The sequence below is a fragment of the Protomyctophum bolini genome (genome assembly GCF_963924005.1).
Source record: "Protomyctophum bolini genome assembly, chromosome: 19".
NCBI lineage: Eukaryota > Metazoa > Chordata > Actinopteri > Myctophiformes > Myctophidae > Protomyctophum > Protomyctophum bolini.
Genome location: NC_137880.1, coordinates 19,261,021 through 19,274,114, shown reverse-complemented (window position 1 = coordinate 19,274,114; position 13,094 = coordinate 19,261,021). Strand labels below are relative to the sequence as shown.

At 44.6% G+C, this 13,094-nt stretch overlaps 1 protein-coding gene across 7 annotated transcripts in view; it reads left to right on the top strand.

Annotated features, from left to right (window-relative positions):
- The first annotated feature begins 10,477 nt into the window (after positions 1-10,477).
- Positions 10,478-13,094, top strand: part of ptprk (protein tyrosine phosphatase receptor type K) — a 126,703-nt gene continuing 124,086 nt past the window's right edge. For all 7 annotated transcript variants that reach the window (XM_080790763.1, XM_080790760.1, XM_080790758.1 and 4 more), the window contains exon 1: positions 10,478-10,806. In XM_080790763.1, the coding sequence (XP_080646889.1) occupies positions 10,728-10,806 (79 nt within the window). In that variant the 5' untranslated portion in view covers positions 10,478-10,727. The remainder of the gene's footprint in view (positions 10,807-13,094) is intronic.

Below are 13,094 nucleotides of genomic sequence, written 5' to 3'. Positions count from 1 at the left end.
GTCATTACCAGCTGGCAGACACACCTGGCTTGCGGGCGGCGGCCAAAAGATGTCACGTTGCCATGGCAACCATATGGCATTGTCCTGGCATGGCGGGCATCGTCATGGTAACAGTGGAACTGACAACTGGGCAGTGCCAGCCTTTCACGGCCAAGCTGGACATGGAATACTCTCAGACAGGCAAGAGACAGACAGACACGCGTACACACACACACACACACACACACACACACACGCACGCACGCACGCACGCACGCACGCACGCACGCACGCACGCACGCACGCACGCACGCACGCACGCACGCACGCACACACACACACACACACACACACACACACACACACACACACACAAACATTGTACAGGCCTTTGCACGACAGCTGTATAACGTTCAACAATACAACAGCAACACTCGTTAGCAGAGATTGATGGCTCCCTGTGTGGACGCTGTTCTTCCAACTGTTTTGGGTTTTGTCGCAATAGGGAGGTATTTCTGCATCGCACAGATCTGAGGGCTAAATTCAGAAGCGGTGCGATTTTACAATGCAACGTTCTAATGCTGGAGCAGGACACAACAGGCAGCATCAGAAGGAGAACACACTGCAGCGCAGCTTCGACAATTATAAATGGTAAATGGTGCATTTATATAGTGCTTTTATTTTTATTTTTTTCTATATTTTTTATCCCACGATTTTGTAACCCATTTTTCACCCCTGTGTCAATCATCTAATGTGATCCTGGGCTCTACACACCCTCCGCCAACCTGGGGAGAGCAACGGACTTAACTCATGCTTCCTTCATGCTTGAGTGTCCAAGTTGCTCCTTTACACCTGACAGGGGGGAGTTTCCCTGGTTGGACGTAGCGTGTGGAAGGAACACGTTATTCCAACCAGTTCCTTTCCCCTCCATCAGGTGCCCCGGCTGGACAGGGGGAGGCAGTTTAGAGACCAGGATTACTGCATGTTTTTGTGAGGGTACCTACCCTAGGGGACACGGGGAGTATATAGTGCTTTTATCCAAAGCACTTTACATAGATTGAGCATTACATTCAGACACACACACACATTCACACACACCGATGGTGAACGAAACCATGCAAGCATCAATCTGCACATCAGGAGCAATTAGGGGTTCAGACACAGTCTTGCTCAAGGACTAACTCTGGGAACTTTGGTGTTCCCATCCGGCCACTGTATAGCCATAGACATATAAGCATAGAGGCCCATTCCGGCTCTGGAGCGTATGTGCTCAAGGGAGGGCAAAACTTTCCCGAGATTCCTTGCGAAGCCCCGTGGAAGCGCATGTTCGGGTCTGTAAGTCGTGACGTAACGTTCCTTCCACACTTCCACACCGGCGTACTTCCTCTCCCAGTGTCAATTATTTCGCCCCTTCAACACACACCGCTCCAACGAACTGCAGCGGCAAATGAGGCATCTATTTTTTAAATATCTATGGCTGTACCGGCCACCCTACCCCTGAGTCACTGCCGCCCAGCCACAAAACGCCATAGCCTGACGTTTCGATGCTTCTGCATCTTCCTCAGAGTCATGGTTCTTACTTTTTATACTTAGCTCCTTAATAAAAAGGCGTCCGAGCTGCTCCAATGTGTTCTTCTTCTGATTCTAATGCAGTGGTTATCAAACTGTTTCATTTCAAGGACCCCTGTAACTCTGAGAGGGTATAAATGGAACCAAATGTACCCGTAAAGGTCCATTTGGGACTCGAGAGATGAGAGGTTTGTCCAGTATAATTTTGGAAAATGAGTTCAATTCAAGCGTGGAATGACCCATCATTTTATACACAGCTACAGCAAATGGAGAGGCTTGAATGGATAGGAGTGGTACATTAGGTCTATTGCTGGATGAAGATAAATTCATTGCTGGATGAAATCAATGTTAATTTAACTCTGAGTTCTCTGAGACCCTCTGAGAACTGAGTTAAAGACCCATAAGGGTCCATTTGGTTCCAAACTATCATTTAGCTGGGGACCCCCTGGAAGTCCCTCAAGGACCCCTGGGGTCGGACCCCACTTTGGGAACCCCACTTTGGGAACCACTGCTGTATACTGTACCTACTGTAGGCCTACTAGTATTCATCTAAGCACATTATAAGATGAGACTAATGGTTCAGGTGGCAGGTAGACAGGTAAAGCCACAGACAGATGATCTGTGAAAAGGTGAGCCGACAGACATGGTGACAGACGGACAATGAGGCAGGCAGGGATACTGATATGCAAGCTTGGCGGTCAGAGAGGCAGTTTGGCAGACGTACATATACAGACAGACAGGCTGACAGACAAACAGACAGACTGACAGGAAAAAACATTTCTTTGTGGTTCATTTTGACCTATAGGCTATAACAAACTGAGCTGTTGGGCCATTTTTGTCTCCACCAGGCCGAAGGCATGGGGAGAGAGTATGTTTGTCTCCACCATGCCGAAGGCATGGGGAGAGAGTATGTTTGTCTCCACCAGGCCGAAGGCATGGGGAGAGAGTATGTTTGTCTCCACCAGGCTGAAGGCATGGGGAGAGAGTATGTTTGTATCCACCAGGCTGAAGGCATGGGGAGAGAGTATGTTTGTATCCACCAGGCTGAAGGCATGGGGAGAGAGTATGTTTGTCTCCACCAGGCCGAAGGCATGGGGAGAGAGTATGTTTGTCTCCACCAGGCCGAAGGCATGGGGAGAGAGTATGTTTGTCTCCACCAGGCCGAAGGCATGGGGAAAGAGTATGTTTGTATCCACCCTGCAGGCTGAAGGCATGGGGAGAGAGTATGTTTTGCAGTCCGTCCATCCATGTGTCCGTGTGTCCGTCCGTCTGTGAACAGCTAATCCCCAGCACCGTTAACCCGGTCGATGCCACATTTTGCACACACACTCCCTGAATGCCAACGATGAACCTCTACACTAACATTTCCAGAACGGCCTGTTATAGCACCATCAGGAGGCCGACTTTTTAAAAACATATTTTTTTATATTACTCCTCCAGATTCTGTCCAAAAATCACGCAAATTGTTACACACTATGTCTATAGTCATGTGTTCAAGATGGATCTGTCCGATATTTCATATTCCATCCTAATTGGCTAACATTGGCTTTCAAAGTTTGCAGGATTGGCCCGTTTGAAACAAAAAGCGTGAAATCATGAACAGACTTTCCTACTAGGCTGAGGAATATATCCCACCCTTTTCACATTGGCCTGTTATAGCACCACTAAAAGGTGGATTTTTGCAAAACACATTTTGGGAACAAAATTCCTCAATCCAATCGCCATCAATGGTGTAAGAACAAATGTCACCCTTTTCACATTGGCCTATTATAGCGCCACTAGGAGGCTACAACCTGACCTGGCCTGAGACCTGTGCCCCTCGGGGCACTTTTTCTAGTTGTACATGTTCAGGATAAACTAAAAAGAAAAAGAATAATGTCACGGGGCAACCCGTGCCCTATATACAAATGTATCAAACTGCTTTATAACATGAAAGGACTATTGTTTTAAACATGCATGGAAGTTAAAGCTGCTATAAGCAATAATATGTCAAATTCTTAATGACCTTTTTTTATTATTATTTTTTTATTTGTATTGGTAGGCCTATTCCATTTTCTGTCTCTGTGACAGCTGCAATCTGCATTCAAAGATGTTCCTAGAAGCTTTGTCATTGGTCGAAGAAAACCCGGTCACAATGACTAACCAATCAGGAAGCAGACAGCAAATCGACCAATTACAAAGCTTCTAGGAAAATCTTTGAATGCAGATTGCGGCTCCTAGATGTGTCACAGAGATCTTTTTGGTAGCGTTCTACCCATTGCTGGCTGTCTGAATACAAAAAAAAGAAAAAAGTCATTACAATTTTATATGTTATTGCTTATAGCAGCTTTAAATAATGTGTTTGCTATAGTTGTCTCTCTCTTGCACTGCTGGTGGAAATTCCCTTGATTAGGAAGGGGCCAAGTGCTATGCAGGAGAGAGGTGTTTCATTATTTTTTGAGTTGTGTTAATTTAAACTTTGTCATTGAGTTTCCACCCCAAGTTATATTTGTTTAATTGTAACGCATCTTTAGTATGTTTAGGTTACTTTTATACAATGGGTTATTTATGGAGGTATTTACATGGAAGTATTTTTAAGGAAGGTAGGATCCACTCCTATTTAAGGGAGGCTGCAGGGACAGACAGGCAGTTAGATGTGGGCAATGACACATAAGGTAACATCCCTGCATGAGGGAGAGCTACAGGGCCTTGTGTGATCAAGGTATAGCCTTAAGAGAGTTCTTATATCCGGTTGGTTTTAGTTCAGTAGTGTTTGCTCAAGTGTTTATTTCATTTTGTCATTTGCTGTTGACGTCAGGCAGACAGACGATATACAGAGACACAATAGCAGACAGACAGACAGACAGACAGACAGACAGACAGACCGACAGGCAGACAGACACGCATTCACTAACGACGAGGACATGAACAGCATTGTTCCAGCATGCATGGAGACTCGTCTTTTCAAGGTTCACGGCCTAACACCCATATTCCAGGGGCCTCCATTGCAATAATTTTCTGTGACCCCATGTTGGTCCATGACGCTTTGTAGGAAAAAACACGAAAACAAAAGCTATTCAGGCATGCGTTACCTTGAGCTAGTTGCCGGACAACCAACATCAGTGATGCACTGGAGTACACAAAAACCTGTGTTACAGTATATACAACATGTTGAATGATGGGCTGAAGAACTGGCTTCTAATGTGTGCATGCTTGTGTACAGTCCAGGTATGTGCGCTTGCAGTCCTGTGTGTGTGTGTGTGTGTGTGTGTGTGTGTGTGTGTGTGAGGCGCCTCATGCCAGGTTTCATACCACAGCCATTAACGTGCATGAGAGAAACAACCTTGTGTGTATACACTTGCTCTCAGTCGCATCATCATGCACGTACATATACACACATACTTATTCTTGTCTTGCTACCACCTGATGACACACACACACACACACACACACACACACACACACAGCAGTAACCCTACCTTGAGATATGCATATCTCTCTCACACAGACCCTGACTATATAATATAAAGTGTGTGTGTGTGTGTGTGTGTGTGTGTGTGTGTGTGTGTGTGTGTGTGCGTGCGTGCGCGTGCGTGCGTGCGTGCGTGCGTGTGTGAGAGAGAGAGAGAGAGAGAGAGAGAGAGAGAGAGTGTTGTGTTAACGGGGAGGATTGCCAACTCCGTCTACAAAAAGGGGCCATTCTGCTCTCTTCTCCACCTCCCCTCTTCCTCTCTTTTTGGCTCCTCTCTCCTGCTCCTATCCTATATCCATTCCTCTCCTCTCGTCTGCTTTCTTTATCCCACTACCCCACTCCTGCTGGCTCCTTGCCCCCCTCCCCTCGCTCTCTCTCCCTCTCTAAACACCTTCTCACTCTCCGGCATTCTCTTGTATGTCTACTCCACCCTTCCTTCCTCTCGTCTCTCTGCTGTCTCTCTGTCCGTCTGTGTTTGGGAGAGACGAGACCACCATTCATCATCCTTCCATTTCTTTCGTTTCTTTCAGCTTCTCTCATTCAAATTATGCAAATTTCAAAACACAAAAACACCTTTTTCTTGTTGTGTTATTTTCTATTATTCAAAGTGCACTGAAAAACTGCACTCACATTGACTTTCTGGACACCGGCTTCGAACAGCAGTGCAGCCATTCTTTTTAAACCTTTAGCCTTGAGCTGTTTATGTTCTCTTTGCTATCGCTCTGGTCTCCTCCTTTCTTATATCTATACCCCACTAAACCCAACCCTTTCCTTCGTATTTGCTCTCATCCCGCCCTCCTCTTTTTATACTACTCTGCCCTGATCCTTTGTTATATATATTTTTTTCCCACTGCCGTATGAGTGGTGACAAAATGTCACCCACTAATTTAACACCAGACATATCCATTTTAAGGACGACTGAAGGGGAAATCAATGCTTTAGTTACCTGCAATCCTCTTGTCAGATTTGAACAAATGGCCTGTACGTTAGCCTCAGAACCCAGGCTTTTATTTTCATTTCTGTTGGTAGAGGGAAGCTGTATTCTTGCTGTCTTCAATTTTACTCTGTTAATTCCGGTACTTTGTACTTTGTCGTACAGTGGTGTCCCTTGCCGAAATAGCCAGGTTGGCTATTTTCGGCAAGAGACAGTCACAAAATGGAGTATCACTTAAGCATCAGCTAGGTGTTATTGTCAAGATGCAGAAGAGTTGGAAAGGCTGTCTTCCCTTCACAGGTTACTGTACAGGTTGATATAAGTGATATTTATTGGTAAAAGCAAAACAATATTTTGTTAAATGGTTAAAAGTCGAACCCATTCATCATTCAATTTTTATAGTGTTCCAGTTCCAATTTTGTCTGCTCATATTTCTGTTGCATCACTTCCAATCTCACTTTATCCTAACAATGACCTGCTTGATATCGTGATCAGCGAAGTAGAATATGAACTATATATAAACTGGCTACCATTAGCCATTTACTTTTAGACTTATTATTTGAACGAATATAATTAAAATGCATTTTCCTATCAAACATGATTGTTTTTGCAGTGTGCTGCATGGAAAGAATACAATTACCATTGCCAACAGATTAATGTAATCTCACTACTGCAGCATTTCTACACAGCATTTCAGAAATAGTGCTGAAGGCAAATCATGTTAATTTATGACATAAATAAGGGGTGCTGAATCCAAATCTGCTGTATGCCCAGCTCAAAAATGGCTTTTAATGCCTCAAAATGGCATGTAAATGTAGCTTTATTAGTTTATTGCAATTTCTCAAATATTACGAGCCACCTAGGGTGGTCTGGTACCTCCTTAGGTGAAGAGTGGGTGCTGGCATGGAGGTCAGTAAGAGGATCAGTGTGGGATTGTAGCAGGGCTGTTTTGCCAATGGGTGCTAATTTGGGGTCTGGAAGTCCGAAGTCCTGGGCTGTCCCCCTCTCCTCTCCACTGACTTGAAAAGACTCTGGGCTGAGCTGGGCCATCAGGGGTGGGGAAGATGGGATCCTCGGTAGGGAGAGACATGGCCCCTTATGGGCCTGGAGAAGGTGTGGAGGTCACTGTACAGTTGTCAGTCTTGTCTACTGGGTGTCTAGGGGATAGGGTTTGCTCACAGAGAAGATTGTATATGCACATCTCATTGCCTTTAGGCCAGGTGCTGGATGTCAGGCATCAAGGCAAACATCAAGGAAGAGAAAGAACATCCGCACACTAGTTGCTAGAGCTCCATGAGACTTATTTTATTTATAGAGGCAACACATTTCGACCTACTAGGTCTTCATCATTTATTCATTTTTTGCCTGATGAAGACCTAGTAGGTCGAAACGTTGCAATTTGTTGCCTCTAAATAAAGTAAGTCTCATGGAGCTTTAGCAACTAGTACATGTGCGGATGTTCTTTCTCTTCCTAGGGGATAGGGTTCACCCCTAGCTTGTTACAAAAGTATTTTTTCTGGAGCTTTGTAATAGCAAGAGTGGAAAGGTGAACAGCTCATGATGTCCTGGGCTCCAGTCTTCCCATTATGATCCTATAAGTATACGCCACCATAAGGGACCATGTCCCTGCTGCAGACTCTGCTTTTGGTCTGGAGCTTTTATAACTATGAAGAGGAGAAGGGCCCAGGACTCTGTGAACCATAATGATAAGTTACTGGGTGGGGATTACTGGTTTTAGAAAAAATATTAAACAACCAGATATCGACTCTCCTGTGAGCCAGTCTGAGATGTGCCTTGTCTGCCCACAAGTGCTTATCCTGGGCATAAGACCCAGCACAATCAGCCTGGAGGTCCACTGGGACCAGTGGGACTATCCAGTGAGACTGACTTACGATAGCCATGCACCACATGGAGGTTTTAGAACCACCACTGTGGACTGACTCACAGTCGCCCAACTCTCTCCAACAGCCTATGAGCACTCCTCCTGGGCTCCCAAGTACCCCACCCTTGATGGGAGAAATGGGATATGTCTGAACCAGCTGTAGGAGGTTTTTTCACTTTGGACATGGAAGAGGGGAGAAGCCCTGCTGGGCCTTCTTGGCTGCTATTACTTTGCTTTTTCAGTGAGCCCCAACCCCCATACTTCCCTCTACCTACCTGAGGGGTAACCTGGGTTCACTGACTAAACTAAACTATCAGAGCAGAGCAACTCTTCTTACCTCCTCACTCACACACACTGTTCTCTGCCAGTCCGAAGGCCTGGCGAGAGACTATGTTTTGCACCGTGTCCGTTTGTCCGTCCAGCTAATCTCTGGCATTGTTTGCCTGAACGCTGCCAAACAGTGTACACATACCCTCGATGCCAGAGCAGAACCTCTGCTCCAACATTTTCAGATTGGCCTGTCATAGTGCCACCGTGATGCTGATTTTTGCAAACTTTTAGGGACAAAAGGATTTTTGGAAATCTGACCTATAGTCTTTTTGTGACTTTCGCCTTTATTTTATATGTTTTATGGAGGGACAGACAGTAGGCTGACAGGAGATGGAGAGAGAGATGGCGGGGAAGACATGCAGTAAAGGCCCACGACACACTGCCAGACTGGATTGACAGCCAAGGTGCCTGGACCACTGAGCCATGGCCCAGGCCTTTTAATTGTTTTAACATGTTATGAAACATGTTTTAAAATGTTATGAAATGAAACAACCCTGAACATAAGACACAAGCAATAAAACTAGTTATTTAGCACCCTTGTGCTGCTATGCAGCATTAATCATCACGTAAACAGGTGGAGCCAACAGGGAAACAGGACCCATGTGACATGTCCCCTGACCCTGGTGTCACATGGTCCTTCATTCTGTCACCGACCTACTTATGTCTTTGTTAGTTTATCTTTGTGTTGAATTCCATTGTCCATCAGCATCTTCAAAGTATCTATCAAAAAATCTGTACCCTACTTAAACAAGGACATTTTGTCCTTCCCCAACATTAATTTTAGGCACACATGTGCCCCCAACAACCCCTGTGTTTCTCTCAAAATTTCAGCAATATGGTCCAGCTCCCTTTGAGGGCAGAGTAATGGCTGATTTAAAATTCATTGAATGACCTAGTCATTCAACTACGTGCCTTCAACTTTTTTCAGTAGAAAAGTACAGCGTTTTTGTTGGACAATGACTGACATCACACAGGTTGGCCACCCATCCACATTGGAGCCACTCTGTTCCCATGTGGATCCTGACATCCACATGATGTTTCTCCAAAAATGTAACTGCAAAACCTTGATGTGAGAATGACAATCTACCCTGCAATCTAATAACTCGGAACAAACAAAAATGTGTCAACATACCCCTTTCTTCGTGGCCAGAAAGTACAAAGAAAAGTTTGTTTCCCAAATCTGTGATGTAACGGCAACGTAAGCTCCAGAGATAAACACAGACAGACGGTGCTGACAAGGCAAATATAGCTGGCAGGATGCGCTCTTTCCCTGCATGCAGATTTTCATCCAAAGAAACCACATATTTTTAGATCATCTGCTAACCAAATCAAAGCACCTATTTGAATTTTTCCAAGCCTGTCATGTTTGCTCGTCACTGCTGTGCCGGACGATTTTATTTTTTATAAATAGATCACAGACTATAGCTCGTTAGCTGTACTCCACACAAATACTAGTAGCTACAGATAATGAACTGGAAACAGATTGCATAAGTAATGGCCAAGAGTAATGGCCTAGAGAATCCAGGCCCTGAATGCATCCTCTGTTTTGAGACTAATATCACAACTAGAAATTGAAACTTGTTATAAAAGTTTACTACTTTCTGACTTTAGGGGCGGTAATAACTGGTGGCGGCTATGTGTCAAAGGTGTCCTTAAACAGGTGGCATGGATGCTGCCCCCATGAACCAAAATCTGAGAAGCCATCAGCTGGGTGAAGCTGAAAAACTGAATTTCCTCCACAGGATTAACCCCTCTCTGCTTTCCTCCCTTTAGAATTGTTTTTCACGATTAATCAAACAGAAATCTTAACAAATTAGGCCCTATATCTCCAATATAAAATAATAATAATAATAATATAGGCACCCTCCACTTTTTGTCCTGCAGGCTGTCTCAACCATGTCTGTCTGTCTGTCTGTCTGTCAGTCTGTCTGTCTGTCTGTCATAATATCTTTCCCAGCTCTCGTTCACTGCCTGTCTCACTCTCCACACACACACACACAAACACACACACACACACACACACACACACACACACACACACACACACACACACACACACACACACACAGACACACACACACACACACACGCTTGCCCGTCTTTCTCACTCCCCCTCCCACACTGCCTGTCTTACTCACACACAAACAACACACACACCGTCACTGCCTCATCTGTCTTACTCTGCCCCCCCCCCCCCCCTCACACACAAACACACACATTTTTGAATCGGGTGCCTGCCACCGTGTGACGTCACGGACTTTCACTCGCTCGCTGTGCTCGCTGCCTGTGCTGCGCGCTGAGCTGCTGTGTGTGTGTGAGTCCCCGACGCGACTCCCCGTGGAACAAAGTGCTGTCCGCTACTGCTCGCCAGACCTGCCGGAGCAGAAAAGACCGAGAAAAGACCAGAGAAAGAATGGGGCACTTCAAGTCACCACAACAACCACAGGAATAAATCACAAGAAAGGACGGGAAAGGAAAGAGAGGAGGAGGCGGAGAGGGAGAAAGCCTTCAAACTTGTGGGGGGAAAGCACAACTTTGGGGGAAACTATTGGGGTTTTAAAGAACGCCGACTTCAAACAAACATGGATACGTTGTTACTGTTTCTGGGACTGGCGTTTGTTCTTTCGCCGAATGGGAGCGTCTCCGGACAGATACCGACAGGTAAGAAACTACAACGTTTTCCACACGGATGAGAAAGGGAAAGAAAGCATTGAAAGAATAAAGAAAATAGTTAAAGAGATAGGACACGCCAACGAGCAGTCTGTGTGTACACGTTACACTGTATCATGCACAAAGTTGAAAGCTCAGTGTATTGTCGCCCCGACATGTATCCCAGGTGCGCTGCCGCTGTGGCGCTGGAGAAAAGTTTAACCTTTAGTAGTTTAAAAGGCGAAAACAGTATTTTCAAGGCTGTGGAAAAATTCAGTGCAGGCAGAGACAGGTTTCTTGGTGTGTTTGAGTGAGTGAGGGGGACTCGGAGAGAGTCCGAGAGAAGTCGGCTATAGGTTGGAATTCAAAGGTACGGTTGAAGTGCTCCCTTCAGCTGTAAATCCAGTTTGCTTTGTTTATGTGTAGCTTAAATGGTATGGTAAATATTTTAAATTTCAGTTCACAATGTTGTTTAACCCGGGTGTCTTCATAGGTGATTAATTACGATGCCAGTTTTAACCAGGAATATAATAGGCTACCGTGGCGTGTCGAGTCGACGGGGGGGAACAGTAATTTTAGCTTCGTAAAAGTAGGCTACAACTGATGTCACTTGCACAAAACAAGATTATTCAGTATTTCTGTTAACTGTCTGTTGAACTCTGCATTGCATTTCGCTGCACTGTAATAAAAACGTTTACATGATGCCACAGCAAGAGTCCTGGTGAATGGAAACGGACCGACCGCGGTGCTCTACAGCTCCGGACTAAATTAAAGTTCGGATGTTTAATTTAATTGTTGATCAACACACCAATAACAACGATCGGTTCGCTTTTACCGTCACCTTTTAAGCCAAATGTTAAGCTGAAACGATTTAATTAATTCACCAATGATCACCATACAAAAACGATCTTACCCCCTGTGTTCGCCTCGTAGCAGTAAAGCGGAGCCTGCTGTCTTGCAAATGCACTATAGTGGTCACCTATATCCTACAATTCAGAACCTTTTTAAAACATAACTTTATATACAGTTCACGGACGTATTTTGCCAGACCCCCCCCCCACACACACACACACTACACTGTTGGCCACTTTAGATCTGGAGCACTTTGATATGGCACAGCTCCGTCTATTTGACTATAACGAACCTTTTTGGCATGTACCTGTCTGCTGTTCATTGCTTTAGTTCCGCATTCAGTCGCTCAGCTCAGAACTCACTAAACTAACAATCTCAGAGAGGGAGAGAAGAGCAAAGGACAGGCAGGTATAGAGAGACATGGTGGAACAGAAAAAAGAGAGACAGACATAGCCTAGTCCGAGATTGGGAGAAGAGACAGAGCTGTCTCTTGTCTTCTTGACCTCAAAATCGCTGTAAAACGCAACTAATGTGACTTTATGAACAACCCAGAGACAGTGTTGTGCTTCAGCCCGTGAAACACATTCAGCATTCCCCTGACTGTAGCCTATACGTGTTGGGAATAATAAGCAAAAGCGCCATAAAACGATGCCACACTTTTGGTCCTGCGTTCATTGGCATAAAACTGTGGTCGTTTAATGACTTCAGTTTAATTACACTGGTCATTAATGACCAGTTTATTAGTGTGAGCTTTTATGACCCTATATCCTTACCCCTCCCCCGCCGCCCCGTTTGTCCATTTGGTCCTCCTCTGGGGAGCAAATGCGTGGAATTCCTTTGAAACCCGCTCTGGGAATTTGAGAGGGTTGTTAATTTGCAAGTAAATACTAGGATGGTGTGTTTTAGTGCGTGAGGCAGGTCATCATTAGCTGACAGGAAGGGAAAAAAATTGGCAGTGATTCAGAAAGTCCAACCATATAACCAGTCATGTGCTTAGATTAATTATATGCCTAAACTGTTTGTGATCCCATTAAAAAATCGATTAACTGTGAATTATATATATATATTTTTAACTTCCATTCTAGACTATGAATAAACTATGATTTATTTAGGTTTGAGAACAGCCTGAACAGGTAGCAAGAGGCCTATCTACAGATATATTGATTTTACATACCTACCTCATCAGAACTTAAATAAAATATGTAGGCCTTAAGAAGTTTATTAACAATCGATTAGTTATACAACTGTCATTCTAGCCATGAGAAAAAGCATTGTTAAGCCATTGAGCATTGCATTTGCTTGCCTTGCTGCTTTGTACAAACCGCCATAGAGGATGACAGAGAAACATAATACAAATATATTTTCCCACGCATGTCATGTGATGAACACATTCATGCTGTTTGTCTTAATGTTATCTCCCATATCTGTTTCTCCTCTCATCAAGTCAA